Below are 24,869 nucleotides of genomic sequence, written 5' to 3'. Positions count from 1 at the left end.
CCCCAAATCCACACCCCAGTTCTGCTCAGAGTTTTACACGCTCTAGGCTGTGTCTCCTCCTTTAACCCCTTGTCCCTGGCTGCTGTGTATGTATGGTCTCCCTGCAGCTGGAATGAGATATTCCAGCCGCCCTTCCAGTTTTAGCTTAGAGCTGGGCAGAACAAACATTGGTCTTCAGATGGACCCCAAAATGGTTAGATCATTACAAATAAGGTTTCCTGTGATGACCCTGGTTTGAGGGAGGACAGGGAGCTGACTGATGCCTGTACCAAGCAAGACAGCCTGGCACCAGGCATCAGGAAGCTATGGGTGGGTATGAACACCATGAAGGTTTTACCACTGTTTTCTGGATTTTTCCTAATTGGGTGTTCACTTTGTTGCTGCACATTTTTGTTTCACTATTTTCCAAAGCTCCTCTAAAGTTTTATAGCTACTTTCTGTTTTTCTTTCTTTACTTTTCTATGGGGGAATTTAGCGCTTTCCAGCTCACCATTTGTTGCTGACATGACTCTATATGGTACATTTTAATTGGCTTCACAACATTCGATTGTATCACTGTGTCAGGATTTCCCTAATGCTTCCCAAATTTATTATAATTTAACTTGTTTGCAGATTTTTCTCTTATGAATAATGTTGAGCAAGGTAATAAATTATGTAAAATATTTCTCATTTAAGGCATGATAGTTTTCAAAAGTTATACAACTAGATGAAAGGCACGAACAATGTAAGAGCCAGGTTACCCAGGGCACAGGACGTCCATACCCTGTTAAAAATCAACCTCCAGCAAGCAGTTTGCCGGAATGCCTGGTTTTGGTATAGCTGTCAGGGTTTCACCCCTGTCCAGACTGTAAAGCACACTAATTTTCCTCGTGGGAAATTAGTAAGGCAAATTAATTTTAATTTGTGATCTTAATTCTTTATTAAGTGTTAACATTTTGAAAAATGCTCATTAATCCCTCCTTTAATTTGTGTGACTGTGTGTGTGTGTGTATTGCAAAATCGTTAATTGTTTCAAGTGATGGTTTACCAAGATCAGGCGTCATATTTAGAAAAATAAAAAAGGTTGCTTTGTGGAGGCTTCTAGTCTATCATCTGGTCAATAACCATTCAGCAACTCTTGTGCAATAATTAATAATCATGTAAATGGTTCCAGAAGTTGAAAATTACTTACTAAACTGATAAGATAAAATTTTGCAAAATTAATGATGAATTTATCATTAGATAGTACTTAAGATTATTCTGATAACAAACCAAATAAGTTAATTCACTTCAAATGTTTCTCACTCCATGGTTACTGCTTTAACCTGCTCCTCCCACAATATATTTGCTAACAATTGGGCGGTGCAGTTGGGGTGGTACCTTCCTGTTATTTATAAACTATGAGTGCAGCAGAAGGAATCACAGTCTGCTCAGTCAGAGGAGCCACAGGCAATGGATCCCAAACATCAGCGTCGGGAACTTAATGACGGCCGCTTCATTCCTGTGCTGGGATTTGGCACCTATGCACCTGAGGAGGTAACAATAGTGATCTTTGAGCTGAGCATTTAAAATAGATGCAACATGGGTGGAAACAAACTGGACTTTAAATTCCCTGAGTTCCTGGGTGAGTCTGGGAGGCCCCCTTGCTTCGCCTAACCAGCCTAGAACCATTCCTTGCGACGGGGGAGAAAGTACTCAGTCTTCACTCTGCATCCTGTTCTGAAACTGTGGTCACCTCCAGATCATTCTGGGTCTCTCCACAGTTTCTATTTCTTTTCCAGCTTGATGGAAGTGATGAAACTCAGTTGCCAAGAACACTGACTGTCAGTTGCTTTGCTTTGAGTGTGATTGCAATGAAGCAGTTTCTCTGTATATATCAGCAATTCAAGAAATCTTTCCCCTTCCAAGAAAGATCAGAGAAATGTTTGAGATAAGAGGTCTTGAAGATGAGGTGAATGAAAACAAATGAGAGGGAATTGCTTTTCTGCTGTGGGGTAGCCTGCTGGTTGCCAGGCCAGAAATAGTCCATCTGTGGTTTGCTATGCACTTCTGTTCTGCTGGAACTTATCCTGATGGAAATTATAATATCATTGTAGGGAATGAGCTACAATCTTACAGGTCAAGCTTCAATTCTTGGGTTTTGCAATATATTTTATGAAAGTATAGACGTCAGTGTTTGGACGAAAGTTGGGCAAAATGTAAAGTCTCTAGGCTAGAAGTCAGAAGGGTGCTGGGTAACTTGTCTCTTAACTATTTAGTTGTAGGACAAGGGACTGGTCTTAAATTAAACTTTGATTCTCCCTCTTCTTGTCTATGAAACAGAAGGAAATCTTCAGAGACATTTTGGAGACTGAAGACAGGACTTGTTTACTCTGTAGTGCAGAGTGGGTTGAGGGGAGGGAAGGACCCAGGATATCCCTGAAGCTCACTGGTATTTACTTCTTGGTCAGTCTCTGAATGGCTGTACCCTGAAGGAAAGAGCATGACTGGAACCGGCAGAGAGCAGTTATTCCAAATATCTACCTCATTGATAAAGAAAAGATTCTGAAATAGATTTAAAAAATGGAGTGTTACTCACCCTTACAGAAGAGGTTAATCCTGCCATTTGCAACCACACTGATGAACCTGGAGAACATTGAGCAAAGTGAAATAAGCCACACCCAGAAGGACAGATACCACAAAATATCTCTGTAGGTGGAATCTAAAAATGATCAAGCTCATAGAAGCAGAGAGTAAAGGCATGGTGACCAGGAGATGGGAACAGAGGTGGGAAAAATGGAACCATGTTGATCTGTGCATCAAACCTTCAGGTATATGATGAGTAAGTTCTGGAGACCTAACGTGCAGCGCAGTGATTGCAGTTTAAAACAAAGGATTACGTTCTTGAGATGTGCTAATGGAGTAGACCTTCAGTTTTCTCAGTGCACATCTCAAAAAGCTGTGTAAAGTGATAGCTATAATAACTTGTTTGATTGTGGTGTCATTTCACAATGGATGTATTTATGAACACACTGCTTTGTACACCCTGAATAGCTAGTTTCTATTTGGTGTATTCTGTGTGACTACATTTATAGATGATCCTTAGAAGCTTTCACCTTGTTTCTTGATGATTTGTACCATGTACTTTATCCCACTGTTGTTTTTATTGCAAACATCTCACAGTGTAAATCGTATCGATGACTAGAACTTCTGGCTGAGTCTTTTGGGTTCTTCTAGCAAATCACTGAGCAAGAGGGTGGTCTTGGGGACCTCTGATTCCAGCGATCAATAAAAGATTGCCTGCAGTTAAAGGGTTTCCAGGATTTCTACCTTTAATTACTGACCAGGAAAGTCCAGAGAACCCATTATGGGCTCATCACCACACTTGCAGCACGAACCTAAGGCATGAAGAGAAGTTGATGCTTGGGGAGGTCACAGCTTGCGCCTCAGCAATCTCTTAATCGTGTGGATATTGAAGTACAACCTTTGTTGCTTATGTAGGTTCCTAAGAGCGAAGCTCTAGAGGCCACCAAATTCGCTATAGGTGCTGGGTTCCGCCATATTGACTGTGCGTATGTCTACCAAAACGAAGAGCAGGTTGGACAGGCCATCCGAAGCAAGATTGCAGACGGCACTGTGAAGAGAGAAGACATATTCTACACTTCAAAGGTGCTGTGTGTGTGGCGTGTGTGCCCATGTGTGAACCGTGATCGTGCATAGGTGCCAATGATATATAATGGAGCCAGTATTTTTTTGGTGAGCGTGCATATTGGTAAAAGTTTTCTCCACATATATTACATAGTAAATCTTGTGCCCTCCCCAAATAAGAGACTAGAGAGTTGATGGCTTTCTCATCATCACTGTGTTCAAATTGTAACTTTAAAGTGTGGTCACTTTACTTCTCTGAGCGTAGACCAGAGCAGTGTGACTTAGTGTGGGCTAATAAATCAGAGAACTGGGATCATAATATACCTTCCCTTATATCTGGGCGACCTTCTAAAATTTCTTCACATTGTGAATCTGTTTTCACCTCTGTCTGTAAGAGAGGGGGACAGGAGAGGCTCTCTGCGTATTACTCAAGATTCAGTCACAGTGTCTTCAGTTGCGTTCTGCACATATTAATGCAATCAAAAGACTATTTGTTCAGTTATGCAAACAAATATATACTAATTATTCCTAAGAGGATCGACTGATTGAATTAGTCCAAGTTTTTGAAGTGATTTCAAACTGTACCAACACAATTTAGTTGATGGACATGGCAATTAATTCTGTACCACTTTCGACCTCCTGGGTCTTCTCCTGCCACTGTTACTACACGCACTGATGATAACGCCAAGCCAGTAATAAAGTTTACATTGGTCGTTTAGGTCAAAAAGATCCTCAAAAAGAAAGGCAGTATTTTTCCTCAGTGGTCATTGGTTCCTAAACGGTGGAAAGGTCTAACTATTAGGTGAAAGAGGAAAAAAAATAACAACAAAATCACCTGAAGTACGATTTAACCCAGCTTGCATTCTTTAACCTCTGCAGCTTTGGGCCACTTTCCTTCGACCAGAGTTGGTGCGACCAGCCTTGGAAAAGTCACTGAAAGATCTTCAACTGGACTATGTGGACCTCTATATTATTCACTTTCCCATGGCTATGAAGGTTGGCAGTTTGTGTGATGATAACGATTTTATTTCTTATGTCAAAACATCTAGTAACTTGCATGAATGTTTGAATTAAAATTTTTTTAGAAGGTTGTAAGGATTACAGTACAGTAGAATCCCCAAAGTAACAATTTCTTATTATATTTTTAGTAACTTTTTTGAATCCTTAATTTTCTTTCCATGCCCCCAAGAAAACAGAGTCCAGCAATCTCACACCATTTGCCTTAAAATCTTGTGGAAATAAAAATGGGCAAGTTCAGCACAGGGTCCTGAGTGTGACTCCAGAGTCTCTTTGGGATTGGATAAACACAGATTTTGGGGCTGGTGTAGTGAGGGATGAGAGTGCCTTAGACTTGAACATGATGATTTTATCTTCTCTTTCACTTTTCAAGTTCAGAAGTTTGGTGATGTTTTCTCTGGATGGGTCTAAATCATCACTCTTTAGAAGGACTTGGGAGACCTTGCATAAAATGTTGGGTGTCTTCACAATATTTTATAGACTGCACTTAGCAATTAACAACTGTGCTATGTAGAACTCTTGATTTTAGGTCACAGAAATCTACGCAAGGTATCCTACACAAAATAGCTTAATGAATTATGTAAATGGGATGTCCAGCCACGGATAGAGTTAAGGGCTGGCAGTAGTCTTCAGAAATGTGTTCTTTTCTCTATCCTTTAACATAGCATTACTCTTGCCTTTCTTCATTGTTATCTCCATATTTTCCATTGGTGGCAAATATGGCCTTGATTGAGGTCAATGCTCATAGTCATTAACATTTGCAAGAATGTCTGGATGGTCCACATTCCTTTTGAACCTGAGGATGGCCTGGATTGATCCTGCTTGGTTCATGTGAGTGCCCTCTCAGTGTTCAGAGGGAATATTGACTAAGTCAATACTGCAGTTATGCCAGAAATCAGATAACTTACTTCCATTCTTAGCTAACTAGAGGCATTTTGCAAGAGGGAAGTATACAGGGCAGACCATTCACATACATCCCTGACAGTCCCCATTAAGAAGCAGGAGAATTATATTCATTGCAACTTATAGTAAATGCAAGAGGTTAAAGGAAGCCTGTCTCCTAAAGACGTTCCTTATGGCTCCATGTGCAGGCCACTTTGTAAATACCAGTATCCTGAATGTTGCAACACCTGCCTCGTGGAGGTTGAGTGTCCTGGTTCTAGGTGTGCCTTCCAGCAGGGCTATGCTTGGAGAAATTACTTTGTGACAGCTCTCAGATGACTGCTTCTCTTCCAGCCAGGGGAGGACCCTCTTCCCAAAGATGAAAATGGAAAAGTAATATTTGACACAGTGGATCTGTGTAGCACGTGGGAGGTGAGTCTGTGGAGGAGAGAGCACAGGGGAGGAAGCCAGGGGAGGGGGCATCTCCTTCACTTCTTCCACCTGTGGGAATGGTGTGTGGACCATCGGATTCAGCAATTAACAAGCTTTAAAAAGGCTGCCATGCTGGTGTGGTGTGGGGGAAATCATTACCTACCCAGTGTTTATAGAGGAACAAAGGGGAGGAATTTGGGACACTGAAGATAGACATCTCCTTCCTTCCACGTGTCATATACGGTCTTGGGTTTTCTAAGAAGACTGTGATTCTTATTCTTATGTTATGACCTCTTTCCCTTGTTTGATTTATTACATTTTTCTTCTTGATAATCAGTCCTAATTCTGGTGATGACCATTTTAACAGATCTTTCCTGCATTTACTCCTGATCTATAGCCAGTGACAAATGACTCATCACCACCCTTCCTCCCCAGGCCATGGAGAAGTGTAAGGACGCGGGACTGGCCAAGTCCATTGGTGTGTCCAACTTTAACCACAAGCAGCTGGAGAAGATCCTGAACAAGCCAGGGCTCAAGCACAAGCCTGTCTGCAACCAGGTGAGCCCTCTCGCTCTCCTCTCCTTCTGATCCTCACAACCTTCTTCCTGCACCTCAGCCAGGTGTCTACTCAGCACCCTTCCTATTCCTCCTCCCTTTGTGGGGCAGAAGGTTCTAGAGAGCAGAGCCTCTGACTAGAATGCTGTGAATAGAACCCATAATGGTATCTCTGTTTGATAAAGTCTTGGTGTAAATGGTGTTGAGACCTTAATGGTAAACTGTGTGTAGGAAACTAGGGAGGAGAAAGCAGATGAGGGAGGGTTAGAATAGGTACCTGGAAGTCAGGGGGAAGGTGGCATTTCCCTGAGCTGCAAAACCATTAGAAATTGGATATTGAATGTGATTTGGAGGGAACTGTGTACAGGAAGGAAGGCCTTGAAAACATGAAACGGGAAGTAAACAAAGAAAGATTGAAAATCAGATGAAATAGGAATTAAAGGTCCTGGTGTCTCTGTTTTGAGGGATCTTCAATAAACTCATGGAACTGAAAGATTTACTGGAGACCATGAAAGTCACCAAGGTTAGAGGGATGAAGTGAATGGCTTATGGTGATACCAACAGTAGAGGAAACACTCACTGAGGAACGTTTAGCTGAAATGTACAGCAGACCTTGTGATTTACTGAGCTTTGCTGTAGCTCTCCCATAGATTTCCACCATAAAATTAACTGTTTAAATACATTTTATTCATTAGGTTTTGTATTCTTACATCTTTTCTTGTATTTTTACATTATTGTGGAGTGAAAAGTTAATGGACATCTGTACTCATAAGAAAAATTTAAGTGTGCAATGCTATACAGTACAATGCATTACAATATTGTGAACTCTAGGGACAGTGTGGTCCAGTAGGTCTCTAGAGTTTATTCTTCTTGGGAAATTGAGACTTTTAAGTCCATTATTAGCAACGCCCAATGTCTCCATCCTCCAGCGCCTGGAAGCCACCACTCTACTGTGTGATTCTATGAGTTTGACCAATTTAGATGTCACATAACTGTTGTCATGTAATATTTGACTTTCTCTGACTGTCTTATTTCATATAACATAATGTCCTCAAGTACAACCTGAAGCTTAAGAGTAAGAGTCTTCTTTGGAAAATGCAGGCAATAAAATTATAAAATTATATATATATATATATAGTATCAATATTATCAATGTTAATATTTAATATGTACTTAACATATACACAATAATAATATACATACATGTATGTAATATTTTGTTGTGCTGGATCTCATTGTGATTCATATGTCACTCTGAGTCATGTTTATCACCCTCTTTTAATATAGAATGGTCACACAAACTTACCATGAAATTCAGGCAGGTTTTGAAAAATATAATAGGTTTATCAGATTATTCTTTTGTGGTATTAATTAATTTGTTTCTTGATTCCCAGCTCATGTATATTAGTAGTTAGATCTGAACGCCTTAATACATTAAGGTTAAACATTTGTCAAGAAATGTCCTTCGCATAATGTGTCTCTCAAAGCGCCATCCAGTAAGAAGCACATATGACGATCTGTCCCGCTATCAGTGATGGTACCTCTGTCCCCGTGGTAGAGCTACTGGCGGCCAGACCTTTCCTTTGGCAATGTGTATTTTCCCTGTTGAAACTCCCTAGTCATCTGCTGGAGTGTAATTGCTGTTAGAAGACTGATTTCCCTCAAATTTTTACTTATGGTTTGAGGATCCATCAATGAATTCCACTTGAATTAGTTATTTCATTGAGATGTGTAAAAACTAATTTTCAATTTTGAACAGTCTTTATTAATATTCTTATTTGGCAATTTACTGCAAAAATATAATTCCCTCATTGAGTCAGATTAGGATACAGTTATTCCTACAAGCAGGGTAAAAACTTAACTCTTTCCCATTGACTGTCAGTGTCTGAGGATGGATTTGTTGTCATAATCACCTTCAGTGGAGGCATATATATCTGCTCTCTCTCCCTCTCTCATCGATAGGGACTCATGGACGTTGACCGACTCTGTGTGTTACAATTGCTTTTGCTCATAATTCCCTTTGACGCTCAAATCAAACCAAATGTCACCAACAGACTCCCCCTCAGACTGATTCTTTTAGTCCTTCAGACAGTTTTTTCATGAGTCTTGGAGTAAATTCTTGCTTTCTGCACAATCTGATGTCCAGGATTCAAACAGTTCTTTTCTTGTCCCAGATCTGGAAAGAGGCATGTCTCCTGCTGGTGTAAGATGGTGGTTAGTAATCCAGGTCTGGCCCCTAGATTGCTTGTTCTCAGGAATGTCATTACTTGTAACTTTTTCAAGGGTGAGATTTAAATGTATTTTTGAAAAGTCATTACTTGATGTTGACATTTCCAGTTCCAATTTTATGTTACACAGCTTTATTTTTAAAGCATTTAAAAATATTTACCTTTCTCTGTCATGTTAACATTACCATTTCATAATGTGACCCTTGTCCGTGTTGGCATTCTGCAGGTGGAATGTCACCCTTATCTCAACCAGAGCAAACTGCTGGATTTCTGCAAGTCCAAGGACATTGTTCTGGTTGCCTACAGTGCTCTGGGATCCCACAGAGACCCCAAATGGTAATGAACCCTAATGAAGACAACAGGGGCTTTCCCTAAAACTCTATTTTTTAATAGAATGAAAATTATATTCCCCTTTTAAAAATGTTAGATTTCTAATAAGACCTCCATAGTAAATAATTCTAACCAACAAATATGCGTATTTCTTACCAAAAGGTAGGAGTGCTAGTTCTTTTCTTCCAGAAGGTGCTCAAATGGCATTTTGGCTCATTGTGAACCAGTAGCTCCAATAAAAGATTAAAAAACAATTTCCAATAGTAGTTGGGTTCCAGGCACGAGGTACAGCTCACACAGCTGTATGCTGTAAAATCCTGCTTGATGCAATATTTTTAATCATACCATACTCAGTGCTCTGAAGATAGCTCTCAACTGGCTTGGAGGACAGGAGGAAGGAAGGGAAGAAATCTTTCTCTTTTGTCACCCACCATTCAGCCAGTGTTCTCCCATCACATGATTTCTTACAGATGAATCAATAACCGCTGTCTGCATTACCATCTATATCTAACCCCCAGCTGAGACCAAAGACACGTTTATGTCATGATTTATTCAGTAACTAATGAACACATTTCCAACAATCAGCTCAAGCATCCCTTACCTTTTATCTGAAATTGGGTTAATAATATATAATTCTCAGGTCTATCATGACTGAAAAATTAGATTTTGGACCATTTTTGTAAACATCTTATTGCACACTATACGTAATGATACAATGAATAGTTCTCATTTGGAGACTACTCAGTTTTTGTCAATACCTGAGAAAAGTTAAAATAAAAAAAGTCTCAGGTTTTCCTTCCATTTCTCCTTTCATGCCCTTGCCCTTACTTTGGGGCTATGATTGGAGAAGAAAACAGCCACAGAGAAGTAGAAGAGTAAAACTTCTGTGGGTTTGGAAGCACTGGTCTCAACTCACCAATGCAGCCAAATGAGCTGAGAGCTGTGTGACACAGATGGCTAGGTGCCACCCCTGAGTTTCTCATTACCTGTGTCTTGGGTTCAGCCACGGAACTCCCATTTCTAACTAGATCCCAGATGCTGATGGTCAGGGACACATTTTGAGAAGCACTGGTCTAGGTGGACCTAGTTGGTCTGTTTGGGAAGCCTCCTAACGAACTCAATGCTCAGTGTCAGCTCCTCAGCGTTTCTGAATTTCCTTGCAGGGTGGACCAAAGCCTCCCAGTTCTCTTGGACGACCCGCTTCTTGGTGCCATTGCCAAAAAGCACAAGCAAACTCCAGCCGTGATTGCCCTTCGCTACCAGCTGCAGCGCAGGGTGGTGGTTCTGGCCAAGAGTTACAATAAGAAGCGGATCAAGGAGAACATGCAGGTGATGCGTGGGGTGAGGGGCAGGGCTCCTAACTCATACCCTCCACGGCGGTCACTCTGTGTGCAGCTTTCCAGGCGTCTTTGGGCCAAGATGAGTTACCCTTATTTCCTGCACTGGTGACTTACGTGAGATCCTAAGGGTTTTCTCCACCTGCACTTGCAGCAGGAGAGGCTGCACGGTGAAGGAGAATTGAGATTGGGCAGAAAGGAGAGATGCTAGTTTCGGCATTGCATTTGCAGTTTATTCTGTCACCCTGTGCAAGTGATGCCTCATGTCTAAATTCTCCAATCAGGAAATTGGATTATGTGACTTTCTTAGACCATTTTGGCTGCTCTAACAAAATACCAGACCTTGGGTGTCTTAGAAACTACTGAAATTTAATTCTCACAGATCTAAAGGCTGGATTCTGAGACCAGGGCCCTTGTGTGGTCAGGCGAGGGCCCTGTCCTGGTTTGGAGAATTCTCATCGTAGCTTTCCGTGGTAGAAGGAGCAACGGAGTCCTCTTAAGTCTTTTTTATGGTGTATGAATTGCTTTCTAATCTCATTCAAGGGAGTTCCACCCTCATGACTGCATCACCACTCAGAGACCCCATGTTGTAATATCATCGCCGTGGGGGCGAGGTTTCCGGCATGTCAATTTGGGGCTCACGGAAGCTACAGCCGTGATCTTCAACCTCCCGATCATTGCGGCTTACTCTGCATTTCCTTGAGTACTAATGTAGTGCTATTTACATACTTTTGATCTCCTTGTGTTTCGGCCTTTGAGATATTCCGGTATTAGAGTTTGTCCATTTTTGCTAAAATCTTTTGATTTTTGTGTAGGAGACCATTATTATACCGTTAGCCAGAGCTGTACAGCAAACTCTCCCCAGTTATGGGGTCTATTACAAAGGTCATTTATGTAGCTCATGACCCTGTGGTTTGACAATAAGCCTGCGCTGAGCTAAGCTGTTCTGTTCTTCGCTGGGCCTCTCATATGTTTGCAGTTACACGCAGAGCAGCTGGGCAGTTCTGCTTTACCAGGTGAATTTGGCTCTTGTCAGAGGAGCCTACACTCTGCTCCACATAGTTTTTCACATACAGTTGGTTAGACTGTGGCCCCAGCAAATTTTCACATACAGTTGGTTAGACTGTGGCCCCCCAACCTGGTCTTCATCTCAGCACAGTGGTGTGACCCCAAGGCGGTGAGTGGGAAAAAATCCTCCTCATGTCAAGGGTCAGAACTGACTCACCACTGCTTGTGGCAAATTTTACTGTCCAATGCAAGTCACAGGTCATATCAGTTAAAGGGGCAAGGAAATATTACCGTGAAAAAGTATCTTCATCCTTCCATTCAAACCTGGGTGTGTAATGCATCTGAAATTGACTTTGTAATATGACTGAAAAAGGATTTTATATATATATATATATATATATATATATATATTCATAAACATGTAACTAAATCAAAATCCAAATGTCCATATTTTCCCACAGATTTTCATTGTCAACTTTGTCATATATCAAAAGTCCATAAGTAGTTATGTGTCCTCTGTGTCCTACTTAATGATTTGCTTTTGTGCACTCTCATATAGTGGACAATACTCATTGCTTTACTAAATGGTAACTTTTTCTTCTTTAAGGGTTTCTTGGTTGCTCTTGATCAGCAGTTCTTGTATATAATATTGAGTGTCACTTTACCAGCTTTCAGAAAAGACTAAGTGTCTGAGTTCATGTTACATTGAAACACTAGGTCACTATAGAGAAATCTGAATTCTTTACATAATTGAGATTTCTATTCCATGATTGTGATATGAACTTCTAATTATTTTGGTGTCCTTAATGTTTTAAATGTATTCCATAGTGTTCTCCACAAGGGCATTTGTATAATCCTATTTTGTAGATTTATTCATGCATAATGAGTAAGCTTGATATCTGATTCTTGGAGAGACTTTTACACTTGGAGACTCCTCCTTCCAATGCTTGCTTCATCTCAAAGCTGTGTCAAACTTTAGGAATATTGAGAAGGAAAATCTAGTCTAATGTTTGCACAAGTGCAAGTAATTTGTCCAGATTGTCCAACAAGGTTTTTTTTTTTTTCTGCCACAAGAATTTCACTTAGAAAGATATGGGCTTGCTGAGCTGTAACCCTCTGTGAAGAGGAGCAGAGAAGGAAAGGGGGCAGGAAAGGAGGGGCGGAGAACTCAGCAGAAGGGGTCCCAGACCAGTTCACCTGGAAGCTGAGGCCAGGCACGGCTTCCCTGTACCCTCTTCTTGCCTCCATCCAAGTGCAAGTCCTCCAGGTCCCATCCAGGTGCAAGTCCTCTCCCTGGGGAAGAGTTTAATGTGAGTTTTCCCTTCTTTCCAGGTTTTTGACTTTGAATTGACACCAGAAGACATGAAAGCAATTGACGGCCTCAACAGAAACTTACGATATTGTGATTTTCTGCTGTAAGTGACTTGTAGATTGTTTCGCATGCACTGTTTTCTGTAGCATGCGGCTTAGCAGTGGAACTAAGTTTCTGTAACCAGGAAGGCAGTCCTGGTTTCCAGTGTAGGAGAAACCAGGAGCTCCCTGTAGAACTCAAACCAGAGGTTTCCTCCAGGGCTGAGCCTCTGACACAACATAAATGTGAGTGGGCTCAGGACAGCCCATGAGCAGAATGACCAGTGTCCACATCATGGTGAATTCACTACTTTTATGCCTTTATTCTCTGTGCCTGCTGTACGCCCACCCAGGGCTGATGTGCACATTATACAAGGAAGGCACAGTGTGTACAGCCCCCTAGTCTTTTAGGGACCTCTAAGAATGTTTCCACTTTCATTCTGCTTAAAATCAGGGGAAATTATTATATTAATTACGACTGTAATAATGAATCAAGCTTGGATTACATTCATTTTTATCCAACACAATTGTTAAATGTAATATTAATACTTTTTATAGTGTAAGGGTCCATGAAGGTCAGTGTGTGTGGTGCTGTGAGATCACAACACAGCCCCGCTGCCACCCCCTCCCCTCAATGTTTGGTGGCTTTTCTCCTTAATGGGTTTTCCTTTTTTCAAGACACTATCCATTTCTTCAAAATACAAAATACATCCCATTGGCATTTTTTCCCCATCCAACTCCATTTTCTCTTCCTTGTAGTCTCACCAGACTGAGTGACAAACCAATGGTGAACTTCACTGTCCCTCCAGGCGGCGTCTGCTGTATCTTCTGCAGCACACACCCAGATAAACTCATCTGCATTCCTCTGGTTTCTTGATTTAAGACTTTTGTCAGTGTTCCCTTTGTCCCTCAGGAGACCATCCCCTGGGGAGCCCCTCTGTCCCTGACTTTGATTTATTCACACACATGGAATTCCATGTAGAATTCCTGCAGGAGGATGTCAGGATTGAAGAGAAAGGAGACTCATCAAAGTGAGAGAAGTTTGCAAGGGAGTTTAGAGAGAAGAGAAGTACATATTAGTGATAAAATGAAGATTTAAATCTAATGTAAGATCTCAAAACTTTCTTCTCTGTTCATAGAACTATATCATGATTCTGAGAAAAGAGATTACAAATGAAAAAAAAAAAAGTGGAAAGTGACTTTTCTATACTCAAAGGCTTTCACATGTGACTCTGTTCTCCCTCATCAGGCTCTGAATGCCTAGACTGCCTCATCTTTGTGATCCTGTGTCAACAGCATGGCTATCCGCATGTGGAATTGCCCAGAAGGCATTTGTTAATGAGCTGATTTGGAAAGAACCAATTTAGAAAGAAAAATGAGAACATGGGGATAAAGGGAAACAGTAGAGGTGATGCAGGAAATCAGATGTGGGGCTTCAGGAGGGCCAAGTCCCAGGTCTAGGTTGAGCCCCTGGGATGTGCCCTGCTAAGTGTGGGTCCTTGGCTACACACGGGGAAGAATTCAAGTGTGAGCCACTGTTGAGTAACTGTAGATTTATTTAGAGAGATACACACTGCATAGAGTGTAAGGCAAGAGAAAGGCAAGGAAAGAGGTGTGGGGATTGGGTACTCAGGTTAAAGTAAAGTAGGCACACACTCCATAGACAGAGTGCAGGCCGCCTCCAAAGGGGAGAGAGAGCGCAAAGGGCCCCTAGCCGTGGTGTTGTCACTTTTTATGGTCTTGGTAGCTTCACACGCCTGCAGGTGGGATCAAACCAGCTGCCCTGGGGAAGGGACTGAGATTACCAGGAATCAGGCCACCGCCCACTCTTTGGCCTTTTACGTTAGCCTTGGGGCTGTCATGGCACCTGCGGGCATGTTATTTGATCACGCTGCTACAATGAGCATCTAATGAAGCTCAAGGTCTACTGGAAGTTAAACCTCTTCGTCCTTCAGGCCAACTAGGAGGTGAATCTTCCACCATTTGGTGAATCTTCCACCATTTTGGTGTTAAATTGTTGTCATTACTTGAGTTGTTGTGCCCTACCCTCTTCCCTCCTGTCTTAGTAACTCTAATTTCTGAATAACCAGTGCTCTCATAAACCAGACATTCAGAAAAGCGCTTCACATTTCGTAGGTGCGATCATTCAGGTGGACGTGCTCCCTCCTGAACAGACCAGAGTCCCTTAGCAGAGGCCCCCGTATTGTTGGCGGTGCTCAGTATTTATTTGTCGAATGAATATGTGATAAAGAGCAGCAAAGTCCTGAACTGAGATCCTTCTCAACACCCAGGGTCAGGGATTTCCCCTGGGGCCGAACCGACCCCCACGTTTAGCCATAGACCTTGCACCTCCTATAAACTCTAATCTCAGTGAGATACTTGTCACCGTGGAGTTAATATTACAGCTGAACGTGGGAGGTGGGCATCTAAGTGCCATTTGCACTTGGACCAGGCGCCTGCGTGTACGTGTGCTGGGAGAGAAGGGGGGGGATTGTTGTACATTTCATGTTTTTAGCCCACCCTGACTGCACGCAGAGAAAGCTCCTGTTTGACAGCAGGACAGAGTTGATGAGTGACTGTCCGTCCTTCTCTTTCAGTGGTGTTGGTCACCCTGAGTACCCATTTTCTGAAGAATACTGACTCTGAGTCTCCACCGTGCCTCCTGCCGAGGGCTGTGAAGAGGATTTCTGTGCTCAGCGGAGGGGATGAAAAGCAGTGCCTGAACTTTCAGAAAGCTTGCCTTTCTATTTTTAAAAAAATTGTGCAATAATAAAACTTTAAATTAATGATACTTGTTTTTCCTGATAATTAAAATAATACATATTAATTACAGAAAATGTGGGAAATGAGAGAGTACAAAATAAAGATCACCTGTGTTTAGCTCATTAAAAAAAATTCTTAGTACATTTTTCTTCATTTTTCCAATACAAATGTGTGTGTTGGTTTACAAATCAAAACAATCTTCTACATACAGGTTATATACTTATTGTTTAGTTTAGCTAAGTATTTTTATAGACTATCAGATATTATTTTACAAAGCAGTATTATATTTTGCTTGTTGTAAACTGTGCATGTGGTTATTTATGTATTTCTTACTCATCTGCCTGGATCCAGCTTCTGATGAGTTCTTGCATAATTCGGCATTCATTCGTTGATCTACTCAGGAAAACTTTGTTGAAAATCCTGACGTGCCAGAAATTGTCTTCTCAGTAAATAACATAGACAGGAAATAAATTTTAACAAGAAACATCTTGAGTTCACAGTCTAGTGGAGGATGAAGGCTGAGTGACAGCAGGGGGATTGAGCTGCTCCAGGTGGGCAAGTGCCCGACGGGAGAGAACCCCGTACAGTCTCGCACATCTCTGGACCCCTGATCTGCAGAAGAACTGATGACCCTTCATCGTTCAGCCCTTCCTGTTTGTACAGTGAACCGCCTTGCAATACAGAGAGTGTGTCTCCCTCCAGGGAATCAGAAGGCGTGTGACTGTCCAGTAACACAGAGAAAACGCCTCTCCCCAGAGAGGAGCAGGGGCACTCAGCGCCTCCTGCAATTGGCCCAGGGGCCCTAGACTCAGGTGCCTTTTCCTGTAACTTGGCCTGCTGGGTGCTCGGGTGTCACCTGGGCCCCTTCACCTCCCCCTGCAGACACGGGGGCCCAGGTGCTAGCACCACACACCTTGCTGTGAACATTTTCACAGTGTGTATGTCCACCCAATCATCACGTTGTAAACCTGGACTACTCAACGGGAACTGTGAATTATGTCTCAGCAAAGTTGGAGTACAGCGCTCTGACTTTGGCTGCAGCACTTGTTGTCAGTAATAAATGGCCCTTCCTCTAGCAGCTTCCGTGAAACCAGGGCAAGCTCATTTGCTAGCTCCCAAGTCAGGCTACAATCTCATAAGCCTCATGACTTCTAACAGCAACTGGAGGAAAAGACAGCAGGGAAGGGGGGTGGGAAGTACTGTGGGGAGGGGTGAGTGGGAATGTTAGGTGCTATTTATATTGTGAAGTGGTCAGAAAAGGTTTCACTGAGAAGATAACTCTTGACCAAAAATTAAGGCAAAAAGTGAGCTCTGTGGAGACATGGGATATGGAACAGAAAATGCTGAGGCCGGAAGAAAGAGTGTTTCTATGTCATTTAATGACAGCATGTAGGCTAACATGGCTGGAGGTTAATGGGGGATGAGATCAAAGTTGAAGATAAGGGCCAGATAGCCAGTGGGTCAAGGATGTCATGACAGCCAGGCTTTTGGAAGGCCGTTTACTCTGACAGAAATGAAGAATGACATCGTGGGTTTTGAGCAGAGTGGTTATATGAGCTGACATCTTAAAAAAAAAATGACACTCTGGGTCTTATGTTGAGAAGAAAATGATGAAAACGAGCCCTTTTTAAGGGCTCTGTCCAAGTGCTCTGATGACACAGCATGAGCACTACGGGTGGTCAGATCTGTTGGACATGGAGGTATTTTAAGGGTAGAGTCCACTAAGCTTTCTAACATCTCGGGCATGTGGTGAAAGGAAACGGGGAATCAACACTCACCCCAGACATTGTTGGTTGTGGAACAGGAAAAACGAGATGCCATTTTCTTAGATGGAGGTGGTGTGTATGGGTGTGTTGAGGCGGCAAACATTTGTGGAAGATCATGAGTTCAGTTTTAGATGCATATGTTTGAGATACCTGTTAGGTACCCAAGTGAGGACGCTGTGTGTACAGCTGGGCAGAGAAGGCTGGGGTCACAGAAGAGGTGTAGACCACATACAGATGTTCGGGATTTGTCGGAAGATACTTGCCACTCAAAGCCACAAAAATAGATGAGAAATCAGAAGAGCAAGAGACCCTCAGAGAAGCCCTGTGCTCCCCAGACCTTCCCAGCGCCGGCCTTACCTCTGACCCTCATCTTAAGAAGGTAACACTGTTCTGTGCAGGTTAAGCCAACTTTGGGATAGGTTTTCTTGACCTGGTTGTTTTCAAAGTCAGCTCTGGCACTGAAGGAGCCGTCAAAGCTCAAAACGCTCCTTTCCACCTCCCTCGCCCTTTACGCCCGGCCAGGGGTTTCGGAGCCTGAGAAAACCGCTGAGTCACCTCTGGGACCATGACTCCAGTGGGTTCTGGGGCTTTGATGGTAGGATGCAGTGATGGTAAAGTAAGAAACGCTGCAAAAAAGCATCGGCATTCTTCTTCCCTCGTTTCGAGGCCACATTTGGGATACACTTTACTCTTCAAACAGAACCCACTCCATGGCACCACAGTGAGTGAAGTGCGTTGTGCTTAGAATGGCAGAGTTACAAATTCCATCCAACACCATCATTAAAACCCATCAGTGTCTCTGTTCTTTCCCCAGGACCCTCCCAGGGCAACAACAGGGCCTCCTGTCCTCTCTACCCCTCCCTCCCATCCCCAGCCCTCCCCCCACACAATCCACTTCTCCCCCATTTCCCAAAGCTGTGCCCTTCTGGCTGTTGGTCACCACTTCCCCACCTATTAGCCCCCGCCCAGCCCACGTGAACTCTAGTTTTGTTCACACAGAGCACAATGTCACCCCCTCTCAGCACAGATAAGTCATTAACCAATGTGGCCACTTCCTAGAGACAAAAACTACTGGCCAATACTTTAATTTTTTAAAAACAACATATCAATATATGGTTTGAGGAGCAAATATTTGCTGTTTTCTCTACAAGCAAAAGCCTTGGTGGACCAGCCTGCTTCTCTTGTGAAGGTTGGGAGAATGGAGGATTGTACTGGGCATTGCATTACCGGGAGACCGTGCAGCCTGAGCCTCTGGGATCCACACTGTGTCCAGCACATCAGAGTCTGCCTTGGGGTCCCTGAAGGAGAAGCACACCCGGGGCTCACCCCTCCAGCCCCACCTCTGGGCGTCTGGGTCCCGTGAAGGCAGAAGTCACTGTTCTGCCACAAGCCATCTGCCCTTTCCACAACTCACACAGCTTCACAGAGTCCTTAGTGCTTATTCTTTGTCTGCACAAGTGGGACCAGCCCATAATTGTGGGGGTAACACAGAGATGGACCACATCGTCATACTGTCTGTAAGGGAACTTTGCAGGCTGGAGGCCAGCTGGAGGGTGTAGCCCCTGACCACGGTCCTGGCTTGCTGGAGGTGGCCTCAGTGCTGGTGACCACGGTTCCCCTCCTGTCTCTGTAATCCTGCATCTCACTCCTCCCGTTCAAGCCCACACTGGATCCAAGGCATCAGACTAGTCTTTTTACCCACAGGGAGCTGGGATCAACTTCCTTTGCTTTCTCCTAAGTCCTGGGTGGGTCCCGGCATCTGAAGTTTTTATAAAAGTTTCAGGAGTGAGTTGGGTGTGGCTATTTGATAGACTTTATGTGGGAAGGTCTTTGTAGAGTTTGAGTAGTTTGTGGTTTTTCTTTGGAAACATTCAATACCACTTAACAGGCGTATTTTGTAAGCCGTTATCTGCTTCTGTCTTCATAAGGTACTTCACATCTCTCAATGCAATGAGTTACTGCTTAAGCATGCCTCTGTTCTAGCTTTTGCCTCGGTCATATTAAATGTAATATGAGTGTTAAGTTCTAAGTAAACATAGGAAGGAAGTGCTGGTTGATACAAGGTCCAAGTCTTATGAATTAAGGAAATGCTACTAAAGATCTAGTGGGATGAGTGGGCAGTGCTTTGCTTAATTGGTGCAGGTTTTGTGTCTTTGACCTTGGAACTGACAGCTAAAATGGCAAAAGCAGGTTTCTACTAGTTCACTCAAAACAATATGTGCATACTTGGGACATTAAATCTGGTGTTTGCTGGAGTGAGTATTGGGGTGCTTCACTTGGATTCTACCAGCTTTGGGTGAGCCTGAGGCATATCCATGTGGTCAAGGTTCCTCCCTGACAGGCAGAACAAAAGATGCTTTAGAGATCATGAGCACAGACTTGATGGGAAGCAACTTTGAAAGTTTGTTACCAAATAGTAAGATAAATGACTTTGAATTTCAGTGCATTTGAGCAATAGTTCTTGATGTTCTCTTGTGAATGTCAACATTGTTGTGTCATGTGAAACCTTTCAGATACTGTCTGAGAGAAAGTCTCTATGGTCTGGAAAATAAGAAAGGAGTCCTCTGCTGTAGGGTCTCTTGTTCCAGCACAGTTACAATCTGCCATCCGTCCACTCACTCACATAGGCAATTATGTGAAGCCTTTAGCACTTGTTTCCCAACATTTAGACTTTGAGACCTCAAAGTAGTAACCATCTCTTTTCCCTCTGGAGCTGGGCTGACAATCACAGGCATGCGGAGCCAGAGGCCCGAACGGACCGAAGGACTCAGGACAATGGATGTCTCTGTGGAACCAGTCTGTGGTGATCAGAGGGATCCCCAAGTCTTGCTTATGAATCTGGAATACAGTAGGCTTTTCAGCTACCACTTCCCACGAAAGGTCAATTTTGAAATAGCCCCGAATAAATCAATTCATAGCAAAATGAAGAACTGTATTTTCTCCTTACTCATCTGAAATTATGGTTGGAAATTTATGTGCACTGTGTAGGGTGACTGCAGGCAGACTACATCTGCAGAGATGCCAGGAACAAGGGAGGAGACATAGACTAGAGAATGTAAAACTCTGTGTAGAACTGGGGCATGGTTTTGAGGGAGATTAAGGCATTCAAAAGTGGCCATGTATTCAGGGGAATCAAAAAGCCACACCCAGGCCAAGATGCAGGCTCAGAAATGAACCCAGTAGCCCTTTGGCTTCCACACTGGGCTGATCCCAGGACGAGCAGCATGCCAGGCTAATTGTAGAACTGTTGTGACGTGGAACAAATCTGCAAACTGTGGGTAGCTGGCTCTTGCTTTAATTGCTCAAGTATAAACTCACAATCAAAGCTCTAAAAGAAAGTGAAAACATGGTCCATTAAAGATTAAAATTGATTGGCAAAATTTTTCCTAAATGAGAACAGGCAGTGAACTTAATAGACAAACTGTTTTAAAACAACTGTCTTTTTTATGCTGAAGTTATTAAAGGAAACCTTTGGCAAAAAACTGGAGGAAAATAGGCAAATGATACATGATAATATCAAAATGATAATATCAAGAATGATAATGACAATGTCAAATAAGGTATAGGAATTATAGAGCTTAGAGAACAAGAAGGAAATATGAAGCTACGTGAACAGACACAAAAGGGCTTAGAGGACACCATCATCTGGACACATACACACATTATCAGAGTCCCAGAATGAGAGAGAGAGAATGGGACAGAGATTACATGAAGAGCTAATAAACACTCTAGAAATTGGATGTAAGAGATGAATTAACACATCTAAGAAACTCAAAGCACTACGGGTAGAATCAAGACAAAGATATCCATATTTACATACTTTCAAACTGTTTAAACTGTTCAAAACAAGACGAGAGACCATCTTGAAAGTAACAAAAGAAGGATGACTCATCAGGCAGCAGGGATTCTGTGCAGATTATTATTGGATTTCTCATCAGAATCATCAGAGGACGTAGGGCAGTAAAGTTATTCATTTAAATCTGAAAGAAAAAAACCCCCTGTCATTCAAGAATTCTATATCCTGAAAAAATGTTTTCAAACATGAGGACATAATTAAGAAAATCTCAGATAAACAAAAAAATGAAGAAGTTTGTTATCCTTAGAACTGCCCTGTGAAAATCGTGAAGGGAATCATTATGGTTCAAGTGAACAGAAGCTAGATAGCATCTCAGAGCCATAAGAAGATATAAAGACCTCTGGTGTAGGTCTATATAGGAGTAAATATAAAATTATTTATTCTTGTCATTTTGATTTATACCTCTACTTTTTCAGTTTGACAAGACTTAAAAGACCAGTGGGTAAAAACATTTATCCATCAATGTCACCGTGAACACAAAGTATAAAGATGAAACAAGCCACATCAGTAACACAAATGCGAGACGGGATCAGAGCTCCCTAGGAGTACGAGTTTTTACGGTGTGGCCATTCAATTGTTATTAATTCAAAATGGATTGCCATAGCTCTACAATTCTCTGTGTAAGTCTGCACAGTAATGATGAGGAAAGCAGCCGAAATGGCAACGCACCACAGAAACAGGAAGGAATAGCCACACGATAAATCTCATGATGTGAAAAAGTGAGTTGACACAACTCGGCATCATTACATAATAAAAAGCACTTAACAAATTAGGAAGAAAAAGAATTTGTCTCAACATAATGAAGCCCATATATGAAAAAGACAGAACGAACATCATATACTGTGATGAAAGATTAAAAGCACTTCTGCTATTCAATAATATGAAAATTTTCCTGCTTTTTCCACTCACAGTCCACACAGTTTTTGAAGTTCCAGCTTCAGTAAGAAAACAAGAGGAAGTCATTTGTACTCAAAATGCAAAGGAAGAAGTAAAAGTGTCTCTGTTCTGAGATGACACAATCCTGTATGTAGAAAACCATGAATATGAAACCAAAACCTGTAAAAACTAATAAAAATTTCAGTAAAGTGTAGGATACAATATCAACACAGAAAAATCAAGGACATTTCTAAACAATAACAATGAACAATCTGAGAAGATTTTAAAAACAATTTATGAGCTGGCCTTGAGATGAATTAAGGCCGTGGGACCTAAGGCCACAATCAGAGTATGTTTGTAGTATGCAGTAAATAATTTCTGTAAGCATGCATTAATTATATAAGATTTTGAAGAAAGGAAATAGAAGTACACATGTGCTAGAGATATTCCATAAGCCTAATGAACAAAGAAGCTCAGATTGTGCATGTGCTGGCAGAGAACAGATAAAAAGCAGGACAGGTGCATCATAGGCACGCACCTCCCCATGGCAATAAAGTGTTAACCCCATGGTGTCTCCTGTTGAAATCTGTCAAGCAGTATGGCAACTCCCCGTGCATTTTTTCGTTTGGGGGCAGCTTGCCTCCTAGAATCCCGTGTTTAAAAGCTTGAAGAAGAATAAAATACTTGGGAATAACTAAAAAGGCAAAAGACTCGGGCAATTAAAAGTACAAAATATCGTTTAAAGAAGTTTAAATAATATATCCACAAATATATGTGAAGACAATCATGTTCATGAATGAAAGACTTAATCTCAGCATGGCAGCAATAACAAAAGTGATGTGTCTACACGTGCAATGATGTCCATATATATACACATACATCTCCCAACATCAGTTTTGGCAGAAGTGAAAATAACTATTATGAAATTAAAATGGAATCTCAAGGGGCCCTGAATAGACAAAACAATCTTGAAAATGGAGAAACAAATCTAAGAAAAGAAAAAGTAAAGAAAAAAGAGCAACAGATTTGGATTTCTCACACTTGCAGATTTCATAACCTAGAATAAAGCTCTGGTAAACAAAATCATGTGCTGATGACACAAAGACAGATCTAAAGACCAATGAAACAGCACAGAGGACCGAAATAGATGCTACCTTCACATATATAGTCAATTATGTTTGACAAGTTTGCCAAGAACAGTCGATGGGAAAAGGGCAGTCTTTTCAATAAACAATGCTGAGAAAAATAGATATCTACGTGCAAATGAAAGAAACGATATCTCTGCCTTAAACCACGCGTGCGCGCGCGCACACACACACACACACACAAATAACTGAAATGCATCAAAGAACTAAGCATACAAGATACAAATATGAAACTTTTAGAAGAAAACCTAGAGGGAAAGCTTCATGAAATTGGATTTGGCCATGATTTCTCGGGTATAACACCAAACACACAGGCAACATATAAAAAAACAGATAAATTAGTATTTGTGAAAATTCAAAGCCTGTTGCATCAAAGTAAATTATCTGGAGAGTGAAAAGAGAACCCACAGAGTATGAAAAAAATCCTTGAAAATCAAGTTTCTGATAAAGCTGAAGAGAATGGAATTCACTGGCAATACGAACTCCCTAAAATTTATTTCAAATTGTATTTTTTATACTGCCACAGTCAATCTCAGTGTTCCTTAGACTATTTTATTTAATATTTCCATAATGAACCCCCTGCTAATACCATCCTATTGATGGAAAATTTAAAGTGTTTATATTTCCTGTCCTTCGGAGTTTGTCTTGACTATTTTTTCTACCTGTTGCAGTTAAACTGTTTTTTTTTTTTTTCAAGACTTTTTGGACTTACACCTTGAGCTAACACTAATGTCTCCAACCTGGCGGACTTAGACAGGGGAGAATTTGGCAAATCTCTCTTTGAAAAGCCTCCACATAGGAATGGAAATACATTGGGTCACAAACCTGACACCAAGCTCTTTGCTATTTTCTCTCAACACCCTTCAGTAGTGCGCTGGGTTTCTCTTCTGCTTTTTATTTGGCTTGAGTTCTCTATACCCAGCATCCAGAACTGATGGAACTGTGCGGGCAGGAGGACCCTAAGTCCCACGTGAAGGGGGCCAAGGTGCTCTGGGCACTGCCCCTGTTTCCTGCTTCTGCTCCCTCCTCCTCTGTTTCAGAGGCCCCGCCTGCTCCTCTTCACCTGTGTGTTTCTGCAATTTCAGGATCTCGGAGTGTGAGGGACCTTGAAGGCCAATAACAGTCACAGAATAAGGGAAAGTATCAGGTCACAACAGGATTATAATGTCATGTCAGTAAGCATCTTCATTATCGGAGAAGTTAATAATGTATAAGAAAATGCTCAGATTCTCAAAAAAGAATTCAAAGAGCTCCTGTTTGGCTAAGATGCATTCCAACGTCTGCTGGGCACTCATCCAATCTCTCTTCAATGAGAACAATTTCTCCAGGTCTGGAGCAAGCTCCTCTGTTGCGCTTGATCTGATGGCTAGAAATGTCTTCTCTACATAATGCACATAAATTTTCATCCACAAATTCAGATGACCAAGAAGAAAACATAGGTTTTTTTTTTTTTTGGAATTGTTATATTCGGGGTTATTTAAAAATTGACCTTTCGAAGGAAATGGTAGCTGAAAAGCCTACTGTGTTCCAGATACATTAGCAAGACTTGGAGGTTCCTCTGATCACCACAGACTGGTTCCACAGAGACATCCATTGTCCTGAGTCCTTCGGTCCGTTCGGGCCTCTGGCTCCGCATGCCTGTGATTGTCAGCCCAGCTCCAGAGGGAAAAGAGATGGTTACTGCTTTTGAGGTCTCAAAGTCTAAATGTTGGGAAACA

General features: G+C 41.9%; 1 protein-coding gene across 1 annotated transcript; it reads left to right on the top strand.

Annotated features, from left to right (window-relative positions):
* Positions 1 to 1,361: 1,361 nt before the first annotated feature.
* LOC116656624 (dihydrodiol dehydrogenase 3-like) lies at positions 1,362 to 15,640 on the top strand. The gene is made up of 9 exons (XM_032473972.1): positions 1,362 to 1,515; positions 3,460 to 3,627; positions 4,486 to 4,602; positions 5,860 to 5,937; positions 6,373 to 6,495; positions 8,947 to 9,056; positions 10,214 to 10,379; positions 12,728 to 12,810; positions 15,343 to 15,640. The coding sequence occupies exons 1-9, from the start codon at positions 1,432 to 1,434 to the stop codon at positions 15,383 to 15,385; spliced, it is 972 nt and encodes a 323-aa protein (XP_032329863.1). The 5' UTR covers positions 1,362 to 1,431; the 3' UTR covers positions 15,386 to 15,640.
* Positions 15,641 to 24,869: the final 9,229 nt, after the last annotated feature.

The sequence above is a fragment of the Camelus ferus genome, chromosome 35, assembly GCF_009834535.1.
Source record: "Camelus ferus isolate YT-003-E chromosome 35, BCGSAC_Cfer_1.0, whole genome shotgun sequence".
NCBI classification, from domain to species: domain Eukaryota; kingdom Metazoa; phylum Chordata; class Mammalia; order Artiodactyla; family Camelidae; genus Camelus; species Camelus ferus.
Note: the sequence above shows the minus strand (reverse complement) of the source record. Positions and strands in the feature narration are given on the sequence as shown.